Source organism: Salvia hispanica, chromosome 5, assembly GCF_023119035.1.
Source record: "Salvia hispanica cultivar TCC Black 2014 chromosome 5, UniMelb_Shisp_WGS_1.0, whole genome shotgun sequence".
Lineage (NCBI taxonomy): Eukaryota > Viridiplantae > Streptophyta > Magnoliopsida > Lamiales > Lamiaceae > Salvia > Salvia hispanica.
Window position 1 is genome coordinate 25,634,642 of NC_062969.1, and position 26,102 is coordinate 25,660,743.

Genomic DNA, 26,102 nt, shown 5'->3' on the forward strand with positions numbered 1-26,102 from the left:
AAAAATTTTAATAGGCCGAATTAATTATAGTTTTTTATTTTTGTCTATTAGTGTAGTAGGCCCAACATATGCAGCCCACTCATATGTCATCTTCTTCCCTTAATCCCTGTGCGCAGACCCTCAAATCTATAATTCCGGTGACGACTCCATTGTCGTCATATTCCGATAGCATTCTCATCTCAAATCACCTTATGATCTTGGACCGTTCTCCACTGCTCGGTCAGTTCACAAGTCTCTTTTCTCTTAATTTTTTTCGACGGAGGGGGCGACCATGGCTTTTTCCGGCCAACCCTTAGGACAAATTCGACCCTCTTGGCCGCCGGAGAGGGGCGACCGCCCCCTCCTGCCCCCGGGATCCGCCATTGATATAAAGTGAAGTACAAAATTAGGCTTGGGGCATTGTTATTTTCACCTTTGCGGTCCTACTGAATATTATTAACAATAGATGTTCTTACTATAAATTTGTAATGATCTTTTACTGATATTTGTATAAAATGTAAAACATGAGAACTTTGATTTTATATTTTACTAGTTTTATAAATCTTACTCCGAATTATCATTTTTTTTCATTATAGTGTTGTTATTTTGAATTATGTGTGCAGTGACTCTATGAGTGAAAGGACATTTACAATTAAAAATATAAAATCTTATAAATAGTTTAATCCTCTAAGTATAACTATTTTTCATTTATAATATTTTAAAATATATGAGAAATTTAAAAAATGCATGAAAATACAATTTCCTACACAACCCAACCAATCTCATCCCAGCCCGCTGATATGGTGGGTTGGGCCTCAAGCTATCTGGGTCGACCCAACCCATTTGACGACTCTAGCTACAGACGCGTAAGCTTGCCGCAACAAAAATGATGGTAAAAAAAAGGAGGGTATCAAATGTAGAGGAGGAAAAGGAATTGGTGACACATCCCAAGCCAAGTAAATAAGAGAAAGGGATATAAGTGGTGGAACAATCACATAAGCATAGGTTGACAAAAAAGAAAGTAGAACAAGGTGATCCAAGAGACACCCTTGCCTAGGGTCGTGGAAGATAGCACTTCATGAGGCATCAACAATTAGGCCAATCAAAAAGGGCAAGAGGAAAGATTGCACAACCAATGAGAAGGAGACACTCTCCTATGAAGAGGTTGGCCATTTGGCCAAGTATGGAGTAGGAAAACTCGAACAAAAGATTTTCAATAGATGCGATTTAAATTTCATCAATATTAGATGATCTAAGATTTACTTGGAAATTGAATGTGTCCAAGTTTGTGCTGAAGAAATTTTCAATTTCTTTTGAGTTATAATTGGAATTGCCACGACAATTTTTTTTTGGGGACAAATCAATGGCTAAAGTTCATGAATATTAGGGTGTCACATTTTAAGTGCATGAGAAATAACTTGATTTTGTCTAAATTTGTGATTTTAGGGATCAATATACCCTTTCTTACTTCTAGTACTATAATTCTAGGTAAACATCAATTTAAATCCTAAAACTACCTGCTTTGTCAAAATATATCGGACTACTCTGAGGCCAATCTTGACATTACTCTGTAAAATTTTTAAGTATTTAAGCACAACAAAGCATGTTGTTTTTGTGCAGTGTCATTTATTTTATTTAAAAAAATCCATACTGACATCAACACGTTAAGCAAGTTCCCGACAACTGAATTTTTTTTTATAGTTCGAGATAGTTTTAGTAAATTATATTACTCTCTTTGTCCCAAAAAATAGTTTAGTTTGTGAAATAAATTTTAATGTACAGTTTGTAAAGTATAAAAAGTGGACAAAATAAGAGAAAAAAAAGTGGTGAGAAAAATTCAAATAAAAAATGAGACCATTTTTATGATCGAAGGTAGTATTTCTCCGTCTCAACTTAGTTTTGTATTCTTTTTCGAATTGTTCCAACTTAATTGGGTCATTTTTCTTTTAGTCAAAAAAATGAATATTTAATCAATCTTACTTTATTTTCTCATACTTTACTGACTCGAATGATTTTTAACACGAGAATACCCGCAAGTGTACGAGGCTAGTATAGCAATAAACAAGTAAGAGTATCGTATCCACAAAGACAAATTGTGCAAACTTAAGTACCACGAACCGACTTTAACTACTATCTAGAGAATCCGGAAAGTTTGGTTTGATTTTGAAAAACAATAAACAAGCTAAAAGCACGCAACAAAGAGAAGTTTCAAATAAGAGAACACAGTAGAGCCTTGGATCCAACTACAACGTACACAATGCGAACAATTCAACAACTTCGATTACCCAATTGAAGTCTCTAGGATTACTAGGAAAGCCGCTAGTATAGACTAAGCCATCTCTCGAGTGCACTCAACCCGTTGTTTAAATATTAATATTGAAGTCTCCTTCTAATACATCACAATTAACTCCTTAAAACAAAAGGCTCAAGCCCTCACTCTAGAATTCCTTCTCTCGAATGCAAATTATCTAGGTGTTGTTCATTCTTTTATCAATCCTAATTAAGTATCTCTCGATTAATCAAAACTAGGTCAACAAACCCAATTGATAGCTAAGTAATTGAATTGAAAAGACACAAGAACGAAACAAAGAAATCACAAGAGCAAAGGTAATCAAAAGTCCTTGAATTAATAAAAAACGTTCATTGTAGTCTTCACCAAAACTCTACAAAAGATTTAGCTACTCATATTCAACGCAAATTCACAAAAAGAATCCATAGAAAATGAATTGGACATAGGAAAACTATAAAATACTCCCAAGAGTGGATTAAATGACAAATCGTCTTTGTCTTCAATCTTGTTGATGATTGTAACTCTCCGTCTCTTCAATCTACTCTCAAAACCTTTTAAAAACTCTTATGGGGCGTGTTGAATCTGTTTTGAAGTCGAACCCTAGGTCTTATTTATATCCGAAGCGAAAAATGCAGCAATTGCAAGACATAAGCAGAATGCCCGACCTGCAGTGTAAAAATGTCCGGCCGGGCGTTTTGCTCGAGATCCCGAAAACGTGACAAAACGCCCGACCCGGGCAATTTTCCATCTAGAAACGCCCGGGGACAGTGCATACGCCCGGCTTGAGGGTCGAATCGCCCGGTCTCGTGCTATGAAATTCCCGGCTTGCTGCAGTGAAACGCCCAACCAAAGATTTTTGGTGCCGTTTTCGTCTGTTTCCACCTGTTATGACTACAAAAACTCGACAAACTTATCAAAACACTAAAATAGAAGATCATAGATGAAAGCTCAAGTAATGTGCTACAAAGCACTCAAATATGCACTTCCAAACATCCAAAACACTTGCTAAACTACGAGTTTAACATTTACTCTCTTATTTCTCCTACTTTATTCTATTCCTATTTTATTTTTTCTTTATTTATTCTATTTAACACAATTTTTTTTCCAACGCAAAAAAAAATGTCTCATGTAAATGAATTAAGACCGGGGAGTATAATTTAGTTATTAAAGTTGTGTTTATCGTTGTCATTTTTCAGACTCCAGCAATTCCCTTCACTGCAATGACCTTATATAAACTTTGCAGGTTTATGAAGTTTGAAAATATTTTGTTTTACTTAGTAGAATGTTTATTAATTTTTGGTTATGAAGTCATCTTCAGAAGAAATTTTAATAAATCGAATAAGATGAGTGGAGTGATACCTTCTATCTCTCCTCATGCTTCCACTTCACTATTATGTCAAGAAGATTGTTGATCAGACATTTTCCCATCACCTACCACTGATAACTCTCTCTCACTCGAATGTAGAACCATTTATTTATACATCCTCATTCATATTCATATTCCTTAGCTGAAACCACCATAATTATCTATTCGTTGCTTGCAAATTAATTATGGCCACCATTTAGCTTTCCATGTACCTCAACTCTGTTGTAAATGTTGTCAATTTTCATCTGGGCTGCGGCCCTCTGAGATTAGAGGTGTTCAAATGCAGTGTAGAATTGGAATGAGATTCTTCAATATTTCCAATTTCGAGTTGTTTTTTGGTAAAGATTTTATTTTTGCTGTCCTTGAAATGTGGGATTTCTAAGAGCTGCTGGTTCAAGATCTTTTGGGGGGGATCTGATATTAACTGAATTCGGCTGAAGTTTTCAAGAACTGCCCTTTCAGAATAAGTTGTGTGTTATTCTATTACTGGAGAGGTAAGAGCCTGACAGTTTCTTGAGATATTAATACATTATTATCTTTTATCTTGAAAGTAATTTCCATAGTTCACTCATTTCATAATTGTATTGCTGTTATGCTAACTTCTGCTTTTGTTATGGCTTTTATTTGTCTGTGGGATGTCTATGTGATCCCATTAATTTTAACATTATTTATGCCCTGAAAGTGGATTGAGTTGTTTGCCAAAACTGCTTAGCTAATGGTATTCTTATAAGTTTCGGATTAGTAGAATCATCCCATTTTTGTTATGTGCTGGTTGTTAGAGCGTAAATTGTTCATTAGTTGAGGTCTTGAGGAGGAGGAAGCAGTGAATGCCATCTTGTGTTAGTTTTGTCATTTTGTGCATAAATTGGTCCTGGTTGAGTATGGGCATGAACCTTATGCTTCTTGTGTTAATTCATCAGGTTGTTTCTTGATCCTCATTCCTCAATGATGGCTTCTGATCTCAATGCTCAACTCTTGAAAAGTGCTGGCGTTTTTCATCTCAAGATCTGGGAAGTTATTGGAATAATAGTTGGGCTATTTATTGTGATCATCCTCCTGCTGTTGACATTTTATCTAAGTTCGCAAAAGAAATTGAGAAGGGATCAAGAAAAGTATCCCACTAGCCAAATACCTATTGTTTCAAAGGAAATAAAAGAGATCCGGATGGAGCAAGTCTCGACTGAGGGATTTGCTCCACAAGACGGGGTTCATCTCACTATTCATGACAGGTCAAGTGATAGAGAATCAGACAATGCGTTGGTCCATCCGGGGATACCTAAATTCAAAAATGGAGATAACAGCAGCCTGTTGGGCTCGTTCCACCACATCGACAGAGATTATTGTGGATCACAATCAGGAGATGAATGGAGTTCAGGAACATTTGGTGGATATAGACCTTCTTCATCAAATCCAATTACTGGTCCTTCTCCTTTAAGTGGTCTGCCCGAATTTTCTCAGCTCGGTTGGGGCCATTGGTTTACTTTACGAGACCTTGAGCTGGCGACGAACAGGTTCTCGAAGGAGAATGTTATTGGAGAGGGTGGATATGGAGTTGTTTACCAAGGACAGCTTATCAATGGAACTCCTGTGGCTGTTAAGAAGCTCTTTAACAACCTGTGAGTCTCGAAAATTTTCTTGTGATATTAATGAAATCTCTTATTGTTTGATTTCACTTCTAATAAGTAGTATTCTATTGTCATGTTTTTCTGCCAGAGGTCAAGCTGAAAAAGAGTTTACAGTGGAAGTAGAGGCTATTGGCCATGTGCGGCACAAGAATTTGGTCCGACTTCTGGGATACTGTATTGAAGGAACTCATAGGTACAGCTTCTAATGAAAACTCCCTTTCTGTGACTTAGCCCTTTTAAGTGTCGAATATCACTACTCCCTCTGTCCCATTCAAAGTAGAGCATTTCTTTTCCAGTACGAGTTTTAATGTAGTGTTGTTTTGCGTGTTAAGTGGAGAGATAATAAAATAGAGAGAGTGCTTATTCTATTTTTAGAAATGGTTCACTTCGACCGGGACATCCCAAAAAGGAAAATGTGTCACTTTTAATGGGACAAATGGAGTATATTAGTACAGGGTTTTTAGGTGCGTTTCATTTCCAAATATGATGTAGGGAGGTTAGTATAACTGTAGTTCTAAGAGCACGGCTTAAACTGAAAAGTTGATTTGAAGCTCTAAACCGAGCAAAGATCAGAGTCTGCTCATCAACCTAATCCCTAAATTTGTTATTGATGTTTACTGTCAGACTGCTGGTGTATGAGTATGTCAACAATGGAAATTTAGAACAATGGCTTCATGGTGCAATGCGTCATCATGGATATCTTACTTGGGAGGCTAGAACGAAGGTTCTTCTTGGCACAGCAAAAGCGTGAGTTTGTTGGGTTGTTTAGTTTTATTGTGAGCCACTCTGGATTTAACTTTTCACTTCACAAATGGATTTGCAGACTTGCCTATCTGCACGAGGCAATTGAGCCGAAGGTGGTTCATAGAGATATAAAGTCGAGCAATATACTGATTGACGAAGAGTTCAATGCTAAGGTCTCTGATTTTGGTTTGGCTAAGCTGCTTGGTGCGGGGAAAAGTCACATTACGACTCGAGTCATGGGCACCTTTGGGTGAGTGTTTGTGGTTTTCATTGGCTCTTCATTCACAGCCTTCCATTCATAATTTCATATCAATGCTAGAAATTACTCTATTTGCTAAATCTCTTCAACAATTTTCAGATATGTGGCTCCCGAATATGCAAATACTGGCCTTTTAAATGAAAAGAGTGATGTTTATAGCTTTGGGGTATTGCTGTTAGAAGCAATCACAGGACGGGAACCAGTAGACTATGGTCGTCCAGCTGCAGAGGTATTTGTCTGTTGAGGCAGGCTTTTGTCAACGATTAGTATATTTATCTGACGTCCTTTTTCATAAATACGTGTCTTAGATGGCAAATATATATAATGTATATATGTCAACTGAACTTTAGGACATACACTGTATCATGCTTCGATACATAGGATCAACCTTTTAATAAATAACTCCATCTTTTTTTTTTTTGGTAATGGTAACATTCAACTTAAAGACCGCGTCGAATGGACTACAAGGGTATTTTCAGTTGTGTGCCTCTGTTATTTAACAGTATATACTTGATGACTTGCAGGTTAATCTGGTTGACTGGCTGAAAATTATGGTCGGAAGTAGGCGCTCGGAAGAAGTGGTTGATCCAAATATTGACACGAGGCCGTCAACTAGAGCCCTCAAAAGGACTCTTTTGACTGCTTTGAGATGCGTAGATCCAGATTCAGACAAGAGGCCCAGGATGAGCCAAGTTGTCCGGATGCTTGAATCAGAAGAATATCCCATACAAAGAGGGGTCGGTATGCCACATCCCATTTTATTGAAATAGTATTGGCTGCTACTTTGCTATTTACTAAGATGGATTGGAACTTTGAGATATCCCAATGCACATTGATGGTTTCTATAGTTTGAGCTAATTTTAGTTGATTCATATCTCATTGAAAGGGTAGAATTAGAGAAATCTTAGTAATGAACATAAAAATGAAAAACAAACTCCCCTATAGGAATGATATTAAAAGGGAAATGACTCTTCATTAGTCTTATATAAAACTAACCAAAAGTTGAGCCAGCATAGAGGCTTCACCAAATCCTTTTTGGCAGATTTTTCCTGCTCACGTCGTTAGTACATGAATCTATATCTATTTTTATTTTTGTGTCTGGTGATAAATTCTGTCGGTTGAAGTCTCACAAATGATAGTTGATGCTTTAGGTGCACTGAAAGCCATAAAAAGAAACTAGTGCAGTTGAAGTATGTGTATTTGATGAGGGCGAGTGAATGTATGTTTAGCAAAAGCAGATCAATGTGAATGAATATAAGTTATGTGCTGGGAAAACGAATTAATTGTGATTGTTGTCATGCTTCATTATTTGTAGGATCGAAGGCATAGAAGGACCCGGGCAAGTAGCATTGAGATCGATTTCCAGAGGGAGAGCTACGACACTGATAAAAGCGACAATCAGGGCCTAAGGTGAGACAGAAGAACCGAGATCATTTGCATCAACGAGTAGCAGCCAAAAACAAGATTCTGACTAAAAGTTTCGGTCTGCTGATATGTTAGCATTTCATGAAGAAGGTGTTGAAGCGCAGAAGTATGGTAGGCATAGGTTAGGTAGACATGGACTTTTTTTCATATCTTATTTTAGGTGTTTTCTTCTTGTACTATTTTTCATTCTTGCTGTTGTAGTAAAATAATATAGGTAGCTCTTGTTTTGCGATGGAAGTGATGGTGATTGACAATCCGGAGAAAATTAATGGGCTTGTATAGATAGGTGCTTGTAAAAAATTGTTTGATAACTGATTTCTTCTTATATTGTGTAATTTGAGAAATAAAATATACACTTTGTTTGAGATAATAGGAGCTCAAGAAATATAACATCATGCTTAGCATATTTATTACCCCACAACAACAAAAACTATTGATTCGGCAAACTATGTTTTGGGGTCTTGACGAAAGTCGGGCACCTAATATAGATGTCGTCTGGGATATAGTAGTCTTTGTTGTGCCGATGTGCATTATCCGTGAAGCTTCCAACAAGGTCCCTACCATCTAACACGTTGTTGTTGTTTGACTCGGACGTACCAAAGAATACATGTCAAATCTGTAGCTAGTGGTTGGGAATGCTTCTATGATTATGGTTGGATGGCTTCTGTTAGTATATTGTTCTCTTCATGTTGCGTGCTAGTTTTTCTATTGAGTAAGTATTGGCAATTCTCAAGTGTCCTGGGGCGGCTAAACCCTAAAAAATATCAATAGGGATTGCGATTTTTAAATTTTATGTCAAAGTATAATTTTGGTTTTTTAGATTATTTATAAGGGCTTTTACACAATAATTTACCTTAGACTTAAATAAACTAGTATTACATGCGTGCTATGCACGGAGTAAAATATTTTTTTAAAATATAATTTAGGTTATAAATTTATTAAATAAAATTTGAAATATGTATATAATAAATATAGATCAATAATAGCTGGCTTCAATCAGTATTCTGCCTATTGATATGAAGTCCAAAAGCTCTGAAACTACTACCAATGTCTTCGTCTTCGAAAGAGCTTCGCGTGGGTACCTTGTACGCCCCAATCAAAGTCCGGTGGAGGGAGTTATGACCGTTTTACGAAAGACGCGCTGTGCAGACAAGTTCCACGCGGCCGGGTGAGTTTCTAGGGGGATAATTCACGCGGTCGGGTGTTATTTTCGGACCCCATTCTGGCCCAACGGGCCACCCAAGCTTTAAATAGTATTTTTCCTCATTTTTCATGGTTAGACTTTGTTGAAAATAGATGCTTGAGAGATTTGTTCCTCTTGAAGAGGGTTTCCTATCCAATTTCTAGTTTTCTAGGTTGCTTTTCCCATCAATTGCTAGTTCAAGTATGGAATTTCCATCAATTGCTAGTTCAAGCATGGATCAAGTAGAGGTATGCTTTGAGGATTGTGGTTGCCTTGAAGATCTAGCCATGAATGCATGTTAGTTATGTTGTAAGTGTCTTAGCTTGCTTCGTCAATGACTTTGTATTCCAACTTCCACCCTATCCAATGTTATTTCCTTCTTTGTTCATCTTAGTTTTCTTATTTCTTGTTGGGTTGCTCTTATTGATAAAATAGAAAATCAATTCTCACAAAAAAAGTACCTAGATCAAACATCATAATTGGGTAAATCCTTGAAAAATGGATCATAAAATACAAGGATCCTTATCACATCGATTTCCATTGGTCCATCAATTCACCTTATTAATTCAAATTTATAATAATTAAGTAAAATCCACACTAAAATATACATGTAAAATAATTTAACATGCAACAAAATAAGGAGTAACAAATTTAATTAAAAATTAGCAACTAATCCAACCCATTATATTATTTTGTAGCAATAAATCTAAACTTAAACTAAAATATGCATATCGATTTAAATAAATAATTTATATTTTGTAGCAATAAATCTAAACTTAAACTAAAATATGCATATCGATTTAAATAAAAATAAATTATTGTAAATCAACTTCACATAGATATAAAAAGTGAATTTATTAATATTTAATTATTTATGAGAGAAATTGTTGTTGAATTTATTATTGTGTTTGGGAAATAACACTCTACATTTATTCCTCACAAGAGTTCCCTTCGTTTTCATTATTTTGGGTCTATCACTCGTTCCTTTGCTATTTTTTAAAATACACTAAATTTAAGTTTTTATGTTAAATCTTACATCTATCTCCCATGGTGGTAACGAACAATATCAACATAATTTAAACAAAAAAAAATAACAATAAGATTATTCGAAGGAAAAATCAAAAGTAGCAATAAATTCACATCTATCCGAGCCACTAAATTCAACTAAAATTTGAAGCTCAAACAACCACCACTAGTTAAATAAAGCCAAACACTTGTAGCTCAAACAACCACCACTAATTCCACATAAATCAAGCCAAACACTCATGATTTATATCCAAGACTATTCTAAACCCCCAAGCCTCTTCATCGGGCTCATTTTCCCCTTCATTGTCCGCCCCTAGCATGTAAAAGATAAAAGTAAGAAATATGGATTATATGAGACAACAAACCTTAGTCCAAAACAAAACTCACATCTTCATCAAAGTCACAAAAGAAAATTTTGCAATGAGAATTATGTTATTCAATAACATACTCACACAAAGACCTTAATTCCCTTCAGCTCGGCGTTGCTCAAGTGGAGCATGTGTAGCTTGTTTAGCCACAATTTTTCCAACCCCCAAGAGTTGAACCATTTTAAGCTCAATGGTAACATTGTATTCAAATCACTCTTAACTACACATATATAGTAAATGTTTTTGCATGTTTAATTAAAAACCTTTCCACCTCCAAGCCATTCAATTTATCACCAAAAAACATTGCACTTCCACTCCCCCTAATTATCACCAAAATAACTAAAATCTTTTCATTTTTCTAATTATCATAGCATTGTATTCAAATCACTCTAAACTACATATATATAAATATGAAACGTTTTTGCATGTTCAATTTCCCCACCCTTGTAAAACCTCCCACTCACCACTTCCTCCATGCATGATCGTGGTTTTAACATGTTTGCTTCCACTTAACCACACATTTTTAGCCCTTTAATTATATATTTTTAATTTAATCTACTTTTTTAAATGAAATGACAATCTTGAATCACACATTTTTAGCCCCTTACATGTACAATTTTAATTTAATAGAACTTTTTAAATTAAATGACAATCTTGTAAATTTCTTCAAAACTCCCATTTTATATATTGTATAGATTTAAAAAGTTATAGAAGAAAAAAATTAAAAAATTATTTTATTAAGGGCTTTAGCCCCTCCTCCCATCCACATGGTTCCGCCCATGCAAGTGTCAGTCGTATGCATCTTGAATACCCTTGCATAATCATCTCAAGTGCTCTCGCCCCATGCCATCGATAACACACAAGTACTCATCGAAAATATCCGAATTCACGACAGTTGTAAAGTATTGGACGACCTTCGTACATTTTTGAAGCGTGGAAAGGCTTTACCGTTTAAAATCGTTGCTTTTCAATTATTGGTTTAACTTATAATGAATATGGTTAATTGTCTATAAAATCACTGAGTTTGGTCAAATTCTGGTTTATTCAACACTTAACAAATAAATCACAAAATTTAAAAAACTTTCAATTGTTACATGATTTGGAGGCAAATTCGATGCTAAATTGGTGCACACATGTAAAATTTTGGTGTTGTCAATGAATACTGACGTAAATGTATATTATTGTGACACGCAAATGATATAGTTGTGAGCTATTAAAAATGAGTCACTCACCCATTAAAAGGCCTCATAAGGGAGAGGGTTATCCACACTTATATAGATGAGCTAAGATCGTTATAAGTCGATGTGGGACAAGATATAGAGAGTTTTAACATGAACTTAAGAAACTAAAAATAATAACACAAAATTATTCAAATGCGACCATAGAAACTTTTTAAAACTTTATGATTCGTCGTTCAAATTTGGAAAAATGTGAAATAAACATGAATTTGTAAGCAAATAATCCTGAAGAATCACAGATTGAAGGGCAAAAGCGTCATTCCAGTAACCGAAGGATATAGGATAGGATAATGGAAGCGAGTAAGCAGAAGAGAAGAAAAAATTCGCAGGAAGCGACGCTCTGCAACAATGGCTGCTCTATCTCTTTCCTACTCTCTCATTCCAAAGCCTTCCCATAACCAAACTCAAACCGCCATTTCTCTATCCAGACCCAATCTTTCTTTCTTGTCTCACTCTCTCTCACATCTGTCTCTCACCGCCCGCAAACACCCGGTAGTGTCAAAGGCAACGGACACAGAGGCTGCATTATCCGTTACCGATGCCGAAATCGAGACCCCGGTTCTCGAAATTGAGCCCGCTGTTGAAACTGCCGAGCCCAAGCGTGAGGAAGTTTTTGCTGTTGTGATGGTGAGTCCTTAATTTCTATCAAATTCTAGTGTTTTAATTCCAAGTATATTTTCCTTGTTATGAACAATTCTGGGGCGTTGATATTATATGTGGAAATTCGATTTTACGGTGTACTTCTTTTATTTGATTTCAGAATCCATTCTTTCATCAAAAACTGAAACTTGAGCTTTAGAGCATTTTAAGAGATTATTTGCATAATTCAGACTATGATGTTTACACTGAAAACACACTCTAATTTATTCATCAGTCGTTTAACAACTCCAGGGAAATTCATAAGCAGTGGTGAAAACTTGAGAAGGTATCTCATGCCAATTCTCTGTACAATTCTTGACTCGGAATATCTGATGACTAAAATGGCATTCAACAGTGCAAACTTTACCAAATTACTTTTCAATGCAACTAATCTTACTTAGCTACTCAAGGTTGCAGCAGATCTGAGTACTTGCTCCTGAATCGAATATCCAGTTTCTTTTATCTACTGCTGCCACAATTCTGAAGGCATAATATCCTTCATATTGGTCATTTCCTCCAAAATTATGGACCAAACTCGCATTAATGTAACAAATTACCAACACATCTTGCAACTTCTGAGTCTCTGACTGTATTATTTTGTTTATTTCATCACAGTCTCTCGCAGTTTACCTTTGTATAACTATAACCACCGATTTCCCTTTGCAGTCCATTGCTACGACCGAATCTTTAAATAAGCTCACTCCACAGTTTCTTAGTGCTATCAGTATGACTAATGAATAAGCGCATCAACTAACTATTTCGATATTGGAATGATCATTCAGGAGGAAACCATGATTTTATGATAAGTAGATCGAGTTCGAGGTTTAGTAAAACTTCCACGATCCATCTAAGAATTCCAGTTACTTTGAGCTCTGGCCTTTGAGAGCTCTCTTAATTGATCTACTCTATTTCATCAAATTGGTGCCTGGTAAAATTGTGCAGCAACAAACAAGCTGCATTCCTGGATTATCTGCATTATGTATTTGCAAAATATCGGCAATCTGATTTGGGTGACATCCTCATTCCCAACTTGCATATAGGTATTAGCTCTTTGATTTGCAATTGGACCTCCTCACAGCTTTTCATCGTGCAGTCCAAGCTCGTCATCGCTAAAATATTCTAAGTTAGTCCGAGTTGCTTCACCATCTTCAGTCGAGCTATTTTTGTAGTGAATTCAACTGGTTCTAGAAAACCCAGAAATTTAAATGAAGAAGGTGATAGTAATTTTCATTTTAATGCTGAAAAATCAATTGTTACAAAGTAACTAACACTAGCTCTACAACTAAACGGGGATAGCTGTCAATAGAGTAAGTTATAGAAGACTCACTGTCTGACTCTAATGTGTGATTTCTTCTAGTGACTTAGTTACACTTTTATTAGTAATGTTTGATATATTGCAACCACTAGAAAATGTAATAAAAGATGTGCGGATAATCTGAATATGAGCCACAGATTGAATCCTCCTTGATGCCGTTCGTCAACAAATTTCAGCTAGACTTCACATATTTTCATCATCCTTCTGTGCATCTTCATTAACCAATCCTTCATTCCTAACAAAATTTCTTGATTGTATAGATGGATGATTTTCTCTTCTGATGGAAAATTTTGGTTGTCTAGTGTTAAACAATGTGTTAATGTCTTGAATTTTTAATTTCTAATATGCGGAATTGTAGATGATTGAAAATCTTATTAACTTTTAATACTTTCTGCTGCTTATCTGTTGAAACTTCAGCTGCTTGATACCAGGCACTAGATCAAGGTTCATTGCATTATTTCGGACTTCATTTATTTATAATGTGTTTTTGAAGATATTATGATGCCTTAACAGCTTTTCACCTCCCATGAAAATGATAAAGCTACACAAAATCAGGAGTTGAATCCCATCTGCTGTTTGCTGCAGATATAATTATTCAAGATATTCTGTTTGTCTAATATATTAGGATATGTTTGTATCTTCTGCTGAAGCATCCTGCTTGTTACTCGTGTGATTGTCTACTTATAACTTTTTCTTTTGGCCTTTTACTTGCTTAGGTTGGAGGAAGGCAATACATCGTATTCCCTGGACGTTATATCTACACACAGAGGCTTAAAGGTGCAAGTGTAAACGACAAGGTAAGTAAAGATATTATGAGAATCCTACCATGGTCTATGAGTATTTTACTTTTCTAGTTTCCATTATATCGTATTGATTGTTCTCCTGAATATCGCCTTCATATATTGGTGTGAACTCACTTGCCTCAAGGATCTTATTTCTATTTTTCCACCACTCTTTTGTCATTGTACTTGTACGAAGTCCTTACATTTTTATGGCATGGAAATGATTCGTCCAATTCATCTTGATCATGTGATGGCATGGAAATGTGAGTTAAGCATAGATAATGTGCTGCTGGAGCCTAAAAAATTGAGATTTTCAACTACTACTTTTACTGGTTTTGTTTGCTACATTATGCAAATGTTGAATTGTTTAGTGGATATCAACTCATATGTAGATATCACTTTCATACATAATTTCTTTCTTTTTCTTCTTCTGCCTTTGTATGTATAATGAATACTTCCGTATCCATAATGACACATAATACATTACAACTCGACCTGTCCAGGTAACCCTAAATAAGGTGTTGCTCGTGGGAACTAAAACAAGCGCATATATTGGAAAACCGATAGTGCCTAATGCCACAGTCGAGGCAGTTGTTGAAGAGCAAGTATGATCAGAATCCAGGATGCTTTCTTGTATACATACTCATGTAAATCTAGTGCATCAACTCAATCATTCTATTCTATGCAGACGCTGGATAAGAAAGTGATCGTATTCAAATACAAGAAGAAGAAAAACTACAGAAGAAACATTGGTCACAGACAGGTTAGCACATCATTTTGTTACTTGAAATCCCACTAAGTTGCATTCTTTCACTTTTTTCGCCAACTGCTTTATATCTTTGCTTGTACAGCCTATTACAAGGATAAGGATAACAAGCATCACGGGATACCAAGACTCTCCTGTGACTACCCTCGATTAGATTGTACCAACACTAGATTGGAGAACTGTCTGGTCTTGCCTCTTGTTAGATTTCATTAATTTTTTGAGAAGATGATGTCTACTGTCAATGCATCTTGATTTTGATGGAAACTGCTACTTTGAAGTTGGAGTGTGAAGGTCCATCTAGGGCATTATGTAGCCCACATCATTTCGATTCTCAAATCTTATTTTGACAATATTTTTAGTGTTAATTGTTGTGCAGTTGCTTCCAGATTATGCCTCTCTTTTGAATGCATCATGTATGTCGAGTCTTGTTTTCTGGCAAGAGTCGGGATGTGTTGTAGTTCAGATCTAGACTTAGGTTAGAATTGCGAGTTAGGGTAGCGACATCGGATAAGTTATGTTGAGGACATACTGAAGATACCGGATTTCCGAGGATCTAATAGGATGTCTTCCAAAAATTCATATCCATGCTTCCAGGACCTCTTGACTGCAAATCTTATAATTGTAGATGAGGGCTTGTAATTTTTGTCACTCCATCAGTAGATCCAAACCTCTGATCCTCTAACCAATTAACTTATTCGAAGTTTGAATTTTGCGTGAGCAATAATAACTTAATCTCATACTCTGAATCTAGGAAGGATAAAATAGTGCTGATAAAGCATAGAGAGAATTTTCGAAATCTCACTAGGGGGGAATATTTTTGCTTCATGAAGTTGATGGTTTTGACATTTAATTTTTATTTTGGGTAGTAGCTAATTGAAATGAAACATGCATAAAAAATTATGATGGTTTTATTCAAAATAGGACAGTGAAATTAATTAATTATAACATGGAGTACCACTTTATCTAGTTAACATTTATGTTTGTACACGTTTTATCAAACTTAACATTTATGCTTGTACACGTTTTATCAAACTAGCAATGCTATATAATAGGATCACTAGGTCATTATTAAAGATATTTTCATCAACAAAATAGAAGTGCTTATGGTTGTGGAAGAAACTCTTCAGCAAAACAATTTATTTTTTATAAAATTAATATTCTAAATTATATAATAGGAATTATAGAGCTCATGAATCATGTATCATGATTGAGACTTACTTCCACAACACAGTGGTGTGTGACTAAGACCTCAACATAATGGTGTGTGACAAAGACCTGAAAATCTAATCTTTTCCTTTTACAATATTTAAAGCGTTTCCTTTATCTTTAATATTGATACGGTGGATTTTGATTTTAAAAAGTAGTATCTTTTCAATGATTTGACTTTTATATAGGAATGTCAGTGAAGTCTGAAATTCATCAATTAACCTAAATTTCCTACAATCAAAATTTAGAAAGTTAAAATTGAGAATTTCTAATCCAACAAAATCATTATCGAAATAGCTTGATTCGAAATAGAAACCAGAACCATGAACACAATCTTCACAATAGTACCGAGCAACTTTTGTTATGATTGCAAAACAAGTGATTTTTTTATCCGTCAAAGAATACTACTACTACTACTACTTAGTTTAAGTCTTGATAATTTGTACATGTCATATTCAAATGCACCAAAATACACCTAAAATTCATGTAAACACTGGTGGAACTACATGTATTGGGGGAGGGGCCTAATGAATTGATTTTTTTAACTTTTTTTTATTATAAACTTCTAAAATTTATTCATATTTTATACATACAATTATATAAAAGCCCCTATTAATAATCAAAATTGTCTAAAAATTTATTGAAGTAAAATTTTGAAAATTTAGCCCCTACTTATTAATTTGCAATTATTCAAACTTAGTAAATACTCCATCAATTATGATTTATTAATTTTTTTAATATGATATTTTTAGTTAGAGGAAGGAGAATTGGATTCGAAGCATTGACTGCAGTCGTTACATAGTCGAACCTTAGTACATGAATGTTGGTGAAAGAACATCCACCTTCAATATAATATGGTAGTTGCAATAAAAACTTAGTAATATACCAATTAATTATAAGTAGATTATATTCGGTCACACATTCCCCACTACTAAATGATTCGAAATAAAGTGTTTGTAATTGAGAGGGATAGTACTAGGTAGTACTATAAGACACAAGGAAGAAAGGTATGAATGGCAATGGCGATTCCAGCAGTAGAGGTTCGATACAAGGAGTTGAGGGTGGAGGCAGAGTGTGAAGTTGTGAAGGGGAAGCCTCTCCCAACTCTTTGGAATTCACTCAAATTGGTATGTACTGTGCATAATCTATCTTCACTCTGTCTTCTTAATTGTTACTCATATACTATTAATATTTAGAAATAACATTAATTATAATTCTTTGCAGGGTGCAACGAGGCTTCTTGGTTTAAACTCAAGAAAGACACACATAAATATTCTTGACGATGTAAGTGGCATCATCAAGCCTGGAAGGTACAAACATTATACGAGAGTGTTATCAATTTAGGATCGAAATATAAGTAATTTATCAAATTGATAATGAGAAAGGTAAGTATTATAGTAACTTAAAATGTTCGTATTCTAATAATATCTTTGAAATCACCACATGAATGATCTCTTGGAATTTAGCCGAACTGAATTTTCGATTGATAATTTCAATCATCGAAGTTCTAAAGCGATATATATTTTCTTACCCCAAAACCAAATTTCAATATCATAACAGCATTGACTAGAGCTGGTATTCGGTCAGTTGGTTCCTAACCAAACCGACAAGTCGGTTAACCGACCATATTTCAGTTCCAAATAAAAAATCGAAACCGGCACCGACAAAAAATCAGTTATTTCGGTTAGAACCGAACGGTTAACCAATAACCAATGGAACCGAGTGGAACCAAAATTCCTTAAAAAATTTCACTATCCAATGAACTCATTTTACTTCCTTTTATAATGGCCTAATCTCTCCTTTCTTTGTTATACTGACGATGTGGGACAATGGTAAGTTTATGCTTACATTTATGTACTACTGCTACAAATAAACTAATAAAGTTTTTATACGAACAAATAGAAAAGTGGCATTATACTTTTATGAGTACTATAGAATTAAAGAAAAACAACAATTATTTGTTTACCTTTTAGCAGCAATATTTGTGGCAGTGCACTAAATTTAAAGGCCATCACAACAAAACAAAATACAAAATTTATTTATTATGTGTTCATCGTTATTGGGTGTATGTAAACCTTACTCATAGTTGTAAAAATCTTGGTTAAATTATTTTTTATATATAGTTATTTAATAGCTAATCTATATAGGAACTTCTAAAAATATTTAATAGTTGTAATATATATTAATCTCAACTAAATTTGTATAGTTGACAAAGAACTCTATTAAGATTTATTTAATCTCGGTTTTATATCTACTGTACTAATATTTATAGAATCTAGGATTTCATGGAAATATTATTCTAAGAAAATAGAAAAGGAAATTTAAAAATGAAAAAGAAATTAACAAGCAAGGCTGAAACTATTTGCCAACATCTCATAAAATAAAATAAAAATTAATTTATAAACTATATAAAACAATTGTATTAATCTATTTGTATTATTTAAATTGAAATTTAAATTATGCCTCACTTTCAAGTTCACCTTCATTAAAAACATAATTTAAGAAAATTGCACGAACCCACAAAATCACTTATGTATCTTAAGATTATCCCAATTCCCACATCGACTTTTACAACATAACAAGAATGCAAAACATTGTTATAAAAGATAAGTCTCTTCCTTAGTGAAATTAATCATGGCCTTTGGGCTTTAAAAATACATGTGGCTCGTGGCCCATATAAATATGAGTCTGAATTAGGGATATTAACTGGGCTAACCCGTTTGGGTTCGGGCCAATCCACTCGGGTTGCCGGGTTATTTGGGTGCGGGCTATTCGTATCAAAATTTTCTTCTATAAATGATTTTAAAATTTTAGATACTTTTTTTCTTTTTAAGTAGAATCATATAAAATCTTCATATTTTCATACTAGTATTCTACTGACATTGTTAGTAACTAATTCTTTGTGAAAATTAAAAATCATATCTTACATGAATCATTATTAAAATTATAAATATATTAAGATTTTGATGAGTTATTTCTTAATTTTGTCTTGATTGGCTTTGGTGGTGGTAAGACACTAGTGGCAGATGATGAGACGGTGGACTAATGAGTTGAGATGGAACTTTAAAGCTGATATTGTGGGATCGAGTGGAAAAGTATAATGATTATGTAGAAAGATTGAAGATTAAAAAATATAAAAAAACCCTAAAACTTAATAATTTTTAATAAAAAGTTGCAACCCATCGGGCCGACCCGCAACCCGTTCGGGCCAACCCGTTTAACCCGTCAACCCATTTGGGCCAACCCGTTTAGCCCGTTTTGTATTTGAGTAATAAAATTACAACCCTAACCCGCTCATTTTACCGGGTTGTTCGGGCCGGCCCACGGGTTTCGGGTTGAATTGACATCCCTAGTCTGAATATATGTGGCTCGTGGCCTTTGGGCTTAATTAGTCGGTTTTCGGTTCGGTAACCGATAACCGATGTCAAAGCAGGTCTCCTAACCCGACCTGAACCGTGACCGACATTTTCGGTTCTCGGTTAACCGAGAACCGACAAACCGAATACCCAGCCCTACAGCATTCCATTTCCTATCCTACGTGAAGTTAATTCACTTTCATCAACTTCCATGCTTAATTCACAAAACATTCCTTTTCTCCATCATTGCCATTTTGTCTACCACGCAATTATGTCAAAAATATAGAAAATCCCTTACCAGTTTCGACATCAACATATGTACACAGCAAGTGTGTGTAATCTCAATAGATTACTTGGAATCATTCTTCACTTCAATTCAGTCATTTATCCATTGCAGAATGACTTTACTACTTGGTCCTCCAGGCTGTGGGAAGACTACATTATTTAAGGCTCTTTCATCAAATCTCAGGAGATCGCTCAAGGTGGCTTTATTTCTCCTCTTATTTCAAATTTATTTATTTCTAGTTCTGCATGTAAAAGGAAAGGGATGGTTATTAATTCATGTGTGAGTATTTTACTTGCGTTTCAAAGTAGTGTTGACACAAAATGCTATTGTTCCCAAATACTACTACATGATAAATTTGTTTCAAGTGGAGCTAGTATCATCATTTTGTATTATCCATTTGATGTTAACTTAAATGATTCATACCTGAAGTTAGCCTGTAACAGATGACAGGGGAGATTTCGTACAATGGATATAATCTCCAAGACTTTGTAGTACAAAAAGTTTCTTCATATGTAGGCCAATATGATCAGCATATCCCCGAAATTACTGTTAGAGAAACACTCGATTTTTCAGGTCGTTGTCAGGGAATTGGAAATAGAGCAGGTTAGTCACTTTATGTGTGGAAAAAAAACTTTAAACTTTGTTGTGTTTTTGAGTATTCCAAAGTGATCTTCAGTGCTCTTGTTCGTTTAGAAATTTTGATGAAGCTCGCCAAAAGGGAGAAAGAGGAAAATATTGTTCCAGACCCTAACGTTGATACTTTCCCGAAGGTATGATAATATTCTTTGCAATTTGAAATTCCATTAAGATATACTCCCTCTGAAATGCCGTATTACGAAATTCAGAACCTGTAACAAGCACACTAGATTCCATTAAACTAAATCTCATGTATGGTAAATAATGAATGTGTAGGGAATTTCTGTGGAAGGAGAGAAGACAAGTCTTCAAACTGACTACATTCTGAAAGTAATTTTCATGTTAGCTCAAGTATGGATATCTCACTACAATACTTTAAGTCTATAGTTTGTATATTCTCCAGATTCTTGGGCTTGACATCTGTGCTGACACGCTCGTTGGAGACGCCATGAGAAGAGGCATCTCAGGTGGTCAGAAGAAAAGACTCACACTAGGTAGCTTAATATGCAGATATTTATTTGACATCATGCTAATATACTCCCAAATCAAAGGTTTTTCATCTTTAAATGGTTTACAGATAAGTGTAGGTGATTCAAGATGGTATTATGCAGGTGAGATGCTTGTTGGACCAACAAATGTTTTCTTTATGGATGAAATATCAAATGGTTTAGACAGCTCAACGGCATACCAGATCGTTTCTTTCCTTCAACAACTATGTCATGCCACTGATGCTACCATAATTGTTTCACTTCTCCAGCCAGCTCCAGAAATCTATGATCTATTTGATGACATCATCTTCATGGCTGAAGGAAAGATTGTCTATCATGGACCACGAGATGAAGTTCTTGAGTTTTTCGACACTTGTGGGTTCAAGTGTCCTGGAAGGAAAGAAGTCGCCTGTTTTCTTCAGGAGGCAAGTGTGCCCCATATCTGTTTCTTATCTTTGAAAGTGATAATATTAAAATATTTTGACTTGATTCCAGGTTATTGCTCCGAAAGATCAAGAGCAGTATTGGTACAAATCTTGGGAAAAATACAACTATGTTTCAGTTCATATGTTCTCAAGGAAATTTAAGGAGTCTCGCCGCGGATGTAAGCTTACTGAGGAGCTATCTGCACCTTCCGATAAGTCCAAGAGTCAAAACGAATCCTTCAATTTTAATGCGTATTCACTTAAAAAATGGGATCTTTTTAGCACCTGCATGTCAAGAGAACTTCTTCTGATGAAAAGGAATTCCTTCGTTTACGTATTCAAATCTGTCCAGGTATGCACAAAAGCATATCATGGTTGGTATACGTTTATATGTGCTTTTAACTTATATAGAAACATTGCTTGATTTCAGCTGGTCATACTGGCATCTATTACAATGACAGTATTTTTGAGGACACAGATGAGTATCGATCTTCTCCATGCGAATAGTTACTTGGGAGCTCTGTTTTACTCTTTGATTATTCTAGTTGTCGATGGTATACCTGAGCTCTCCATGACTATTGGAAGGCTTGGAGTTTTCTACAAACAGAGAGACTTGCATTTCTACCCTGCATGGGCATATGCAGTTCCAGCTACCATTCTCAAGATTCCACTCTCGTTATTAGAATCTTTGCTTTGGACATGCTTTACTTACTACACGATTGGCTATAGCCCGGAGGTTGGCAGGTGAATGATACTACATATTCATACATTCATCTCATAAATCATCATCAACTACAATGTTGGAATAGCTATGTGTTCTCGACTATTATTGTATTTTGTTGATGTGTTATAGGTTCTTCCGCCAAATGATGATGTTCTTTGCTGTTCACTTTTCCTCTATATCATTGTTCCGTTTTGTGGCAGCAGTCTGCCAGACCGTGGTTGTATCTGCAGCAGCTAGTAGTATAGTAATATTGTTTATGTTTCTTCTAAGTGGCTTCATGATCCCAAAGTGTAAGTACTGATTCTATTTCTTTTGTAATTTTTTCTTGAAAAAAAGGATGCATGTATTTTATTATGATTTTGTCTTGTAGCTTCCATGCCAATTTGGTTGAAGTGGGCATTTTGGATTTCCCCATTATCATATGGGGAGATAGGCCTTTCTTTAAATGAATTTCTAGCTCCGAGATGGCAGAAGGTGAACATTCATCTCTATCAGAATATTGTTAATGATTTTTTTTGCTAGTAGTAGTACAATAGAGTAGTTCTTGGACTATATGAGGAAAAAATGGAGTAATTGAGCTAATATTGTGAAATTGTGGCTGATATTGTTTTCGTCTACTACATGATTGCAAACAGCAACTATCTGGTAATTCCACAATCGGACGTCAAACACTGGAAAATCATGGCTTAAATCACGACGGACATTTCTTTTGGATATCTCTTGGTGTCATGTTTGGCTTTGTGCTCCTTTTCAATATTGGGTTCACACTGGCCTCGAGTGTCTTGAAACGTAAGAAAGAAATGATTTTATTGTAGTCTGCATCAAATTCCAAAATGGCTTACTAATCAAATTATACACATCTTGAACTGCATCAGCTCCTGGTTCTCGTGCTATTATTTCAATCAAGAAACTCTCTGCACTACGTGAAAAAGAAGTGGTCTGTAACGTCCATTCACAGAAACAAACTGGAATTTCTTCTGCAAGCTCTAGTGCTGAATCTCATAGAGGTCACAAATTCCCTTTAATTCCTTTCTTGTTCACGTGTGAATGATGATTGAGATGTTAACCTATGTGACATTCTTTGTCCTTTTTTCCCTTTTCCATTTATTGAGGATCCATTCATCATCGTATCACAGGTAGAGCTGTTTTACCGTTTGAACCACTAAGTATAGTGTTCCAAGATGTGCAATACTATGTAGAACCTCCTAAGGTAAGAGCAACAGTCCATGTAAAGTATATAAGCTAGTTAGAACTTAGATGGTTTATTCCATGAATGTTTTTATCAGACAATGAAGAAGCACGGAGTCTCTCAGAAAAGACTTCAACTTCTTCACAATATTACTGGTGCATTTAGACCTGGTGTTCTAACGGCACTCATGGGTGTCAGTGGAGCTGGAAAAACTACACTTCTTGACGTTCTTGCTGGTAGAAAAACATGTGGAACTACAGAAGGAGTGATAAAAATCGGAGGCTATCCAAAAGTTCAAAGCACATATTCTAGAATTTCAGCATATTGTGAACAAACTGATATACATTCTCCTCAAATCACCGTGGAAGAATCAGTCATTTTCTCTGCGTGGCTACGTCTTGATTCCCAAATTGACCCAAAGACAAAATCAGTATGAGCCACACTCTCATAAATCTTTCTATTAAGGTTACATTGGGTTGAGTTTTTTTTTTTCTTTTTTTTTTTCACACAGGAGTTTGTAAAAGAAGTTCTGGAAACCATTGAGCTCGATGGAATCAAAGATGCACTGGTGGGCGTTGCAGGTGTTGATGGTCTTTCAACTGAGCAACGCAAACGGTTGACAATAGCTGTGGAACTTGTTGCTAACCCTTCAATCATCTTTATGGATGAACCTACAACTGGTCTGGATGCCAGAGCAGCGGCAATTGTCATGCGTGCAGTCAAGAACGTAGCTGATACCGGGAGAACAATTGTTTGCACCATTCATCAACCAAGCATAGATATATTTGAAGCATTTGACGAGGTATCAATTGCAATATATAATTTGTTGTATGTTTCCCATCACAAGGAAATGACATCTAACTTGATGCTACATAATGTGATTTTTGGATATACTTTATAACTTCAGTTGTTACTTCTCAAAGCTGGAGGGTGCATGATCTATTCTGGACCCATGGGACATTGCTCCTCTAAAGTGATTGAATATTTTGAGGTATATATCTTCTGATGTGTGCAATATCTCTTTCTCTCTATCAATATATTTCTCTTAACTTTTGAATAGGGTATTTCTGGAGTGCCTAAAATTAAAGATGGATGCAATCCTGCTACGTGGATACTAGAGGTGACTTCTGCTTCGTCAGAAGCTGAACTTGGCATAGACTTTGGTCAAATTTATGTCGGTTCTACTTTGCACGAGTGAGTCCTATATAGCCCTTGACATTTTCATCTTTGAGCTCTTCTTCACTAAGATTCCATCTGCAGCATTTGACATCATAATTTTCTTATAACTTGATATGTTGTCTCACTCTTACCGGTGACCTTTGCGTTGTTTTATCATCTGTTTCTAAGTTTCTTCAAATTAGTCTACTTTTTGGCTCAATAACCGGATGTCAAAATGTAATTGTGACGTGCAGCTTGTAATTCAACCCTAACATATTATGTTGCATGGTTTATAGGGATAACAAAGAGCTTGTGAAGAGACTTGGTATGCCAGCTTCCGGCTCAAAAGATTTACACTTCCCTACGCGATATGCTCAAAATGGCTGGGGACAATTCACAACCTGCCTCTGGAAGCAGCACTGGTCTTACTGGAGAAGTCCATCGTACAACTTGCACCGAACAACATATATGCTTAATGCATCTTTTCTGTTTGGATTCCTGTTCTGGGGTCAAGGCAAGAAATTGTAAGTATATGAATTACACCCATGCTTGAATCGTATCAACCATCAAGTATGCGCATATTTTTAACTAGTGCCTCTTTTAGTTCTAATATGTTGCTATTTTAATTAACAGACATGATCAGCAGAGTCTACTGACTCTACTTGGTTCAACATATTGCTCTATAATCTTTTGTGGGATACAAAATTGTCAGTCGGTATTGCCATACATTAACAGAGAACGAACTGTGTTCTACAGAGAGGTTTTCGCTGGTATGTATGCTTCGTGGGCATATTCAGCTGCTCAGGTAAAGGAATTCAAACGCAACTTAATAGAACTATGTTAACTATTTTCTGTATGAGTTGAGAGAAGTGGCTGACTCGATATTGTAGGTCATCGTAGAGATCCCATACGTCTTCGTTCAAGTACTTGTATTCACAGTGATCACATATCCTATGATTGGATACCAGTTTTCAGCATACAAGGTCTTTGTATATTTCTACTGCATGTTTTGTACTCTACTCTCCTACACATATCTTGGGATGCTGTTGATTGCAATCACTCCGAGCTTTCCGGTGGCAGCCACTCTACAGTCAGCCTTCTACACGACGTTCAACTTGTTTGCTGGCTTCTTTATTCCTCGCCCGGTAAGTATCTCACGATTTTATTTTATTTTTTTCAAACTTGAAATACGCTAATGGAATTGTGTTGTTGATTTGGCAGCAAATTCCCAAGTGGTGGATATGGTTATACTATGTGGTTCCGACATCATGGTCGTTGAAGGGAGTTGTTACGTCTCAATACGGAGACGTGGAGAAGGAGATTGCAGTATTCGGAGAGAGGAAGACGGTGGCCGGATTTCTCACTCAATATTTTGGATTTCAGCATAACATGCTACCCTTGGTTATTCCAGTCTTGACTTGTTATCCTATTCTCTTTGCTTTTCTCTTTGCTTATTGCATTAGGAAGTTTAACTACCAAAGAAGGTGAAGTGATCATCTTTGTCTTGTTTTATTTGAAATGGACAGACTATTTATAACAAGTACTACTGGTTTGAGAAAAAAATGAGTTTTAACTTTTAATGCATAATTTGAAAAGAATGAGAAGGATAGAAACAAGTTACAACCATCT

General features: G+C 35.5%; 3 protein-coding genes across 10 annotated transcripts; all 3 read left to right on the plus strand.

Annotated features, from left to right (window-relative positions):
• Positions 1 to 3,571: 3,571 nt before the first annotated feature.
• LOC125188653 (probable receptor-like protein kinase At2g42960) lies at positions 3,572 to 8,053 on the plus strand. 2 transcript variants are annotated; one of them, XM_048085634.1, is made up of 8 exons: positions 3,572 to 4,129; positions 4,556 to 5,251; positions 5,349 to 5,453; positions 5,885 to 6,007; positions 6,084 to 6,254; positions 6,363 to 6,492; positions 6,788 to 7,004; positions 7,579 to 8,053. In XM_048085634.1, the coding sequence occupies exons 2-8, from the start codon at positions 4,581 to 4,583 to the stop codon at positions 7,590 to 7,592; spliced, it is 1,431 nt and encodes a 476-aa protein (XP_047941591.1). In that variant the 5' UTR covers positions 3,572 to 4,129; positions 4,556 to 4,580; the 3' UTR covers positions 7,593 to 8,053. The 2 variants fall into 2 exon arrangements, with proteins under 2 accessions (XP_047941591.1, XP_047941590.1); XM_048085633.1 differs by having other exon boundaries at positions 3,577 to 4,129; positions 6,788 to 7,000.
• Positions 8,054 to 11,813: 3,760 nt separating this feature from the next.
• On the plus strand, positions 11,814 to 15,390 carry LOC125188655 (50S ribosomal protein L21, chloroplastic). Its single transcript, XM_048085636.1, has 5 exons — positions 11,814 to 12,130; positions 14,174 to 14,254; positions 14,743 to 14,844; positions 14,928 to 15,002; positions 15,091 to 15,390. Exons 1-5 carry the CDS (start codon positions 11,852 to 11,854, stop codon positions 15,157 to 15,159), a joined length of 606 nt encoding a protein of 201 aa, XP_047941593.1. The 5' UTR covers positions 11,814 to 11,851; the 3' UTR covers positions 15,160 to 15,390.
• A 1,743-nt stretch (positions 15,391 to 17,133) lies between these two features.
• LOC125188651 (pleiotropic drug resistance protein 3-like) lies at positions 17,134 to 26,013 on the plus strand. Of its 7 annotated transcripts, none has more exons than XM_048085625.1 (23): positions 17,134 to 17,338; positions 17,436 to 17,521; positions 19,965 to 20,049; positions 20,297 to 20,456; positions 20,547 to 20,623; positions 20,766 to 20,819; positions 20,893 to 20,983; positions 21,101 to 21,402; positions 21,473 to 21,754; positions 21,833 to 22,146; positions 22,256 to 22,416; positions 22,497 to 22,600; positions 22,762 to 22,915; positions 23,002 to 23,133; positions 23,263 to 23,336; positions 23,413 to 23,745; positions 23,827 to 24,117; positions 24,223 to 24,306; positions 24,376 to 24,509; positions 24,770 to 24,997; positions 25,107 to 25,278; positions 25,364 to 25,618; positions 25,695 to 26,013. In XM_048085625.1, exons 1-23 carry the CDS (start codon positions 17,225 to 17,227, stop codon positions 25,959 to 25,961), a joined length of 3,954 nt encoding a protein of 1,317 aa, XP_047941582.1. In that variant the 5' UTR covers positions 17,134 to 17,224; the 3' UTR covers positions 25,962 to 26,013. The 7 variants fall into 7 exon arrangements, with proteins under 7 accessions (XP_047941582.1, XP_047941583.1, XP_047941584.1 ...); XM_048085626.1 differs by having other exon boundaries at positions 17,436 to 17,495; positions 19,948 to 20,049; XM_048085628.1 differs by having other exon boundaries at positions 17,135 to 17,338; positions 19,948 to 20,049.
• Positions 26,014 to 26,102: the final 89 nt, after the last annotated feature.

What these genes read in the sequence shown, in the direction of transcription:
- LOC125188653 (XM_048085633.1), top strand. Translation starts at nt 4,581, where the DNA reads ATGATGGCTTCTGATCTCAATGCTCAACTCTTGAAAAGTGCTGGCGTT. An exon ending in AAGAAGCTCTTTAACAACCT is followed by an intron (nt 5,252 to 5,348) that starts GTGAGTCTCGAA and finishes TTTTTCTGCCAG; the next exon opens with AGGTCAAGCTGAAAAAGAGT. An exon ending in CTTCTTGGCACAGCAAAAGC is followed by an intron (nt 6,008 to 6,083) that starts GTGAGTTTGTTG and finishes ATGGATTTGCAG; the next exon opens with ACTTGCCTATCTGCACGAGG.
- LOC125188655 (XM_048085636.1), top strand. Translation starts at nt 11,852, where the DNA reads ATGGCTGCTCTATCTCTTTCCTACTCTCTCATTCCAAAGCCTTCCCAT. An exon ending in AAGTTTTTGCTGTTGTGATG is followed by an intron (nt 12,131 to 14,173) that starts GTGAGTCCTTAA and finishes TTACTTGCTTAG; the next exon opens with GTTGGAGGAAGGCAATACAT. An exon ending in GAAACATTGGTCACAGACAG is followed by an intron (nt 15,003 to 15,090) that starts GTTAGCACATCA and finishes TTGCTTGTACAG; the next exon opens with CCTATTACAAGGATAAGGAT.
- LOC125188651 (XM_048085625.1), top strand. Translation starts at nt 17,225, where the DNA reads ATGGCAATGGCGATTCCAGCAGTAGAGGTTCGATACAAGGAGTTGAGG. An exon ending in GGCATCATCAAGCCTGGAAG is followed by an intron (nt 17,522 to 19,964) that starts GTACAAACATTA and finishes TATCCATTGCAG; the next exon opens with AATGACTTTACTACTTGGTC. An exon ending in AAGTGATTGAATATTTTGAG is followed by an intron (nt 24,307 to 24,375) that starts GTATATATCTTC and finishes ACTTTTGAATAG; the next exon opens with GGTATTTCTGGAGTGCCTAA.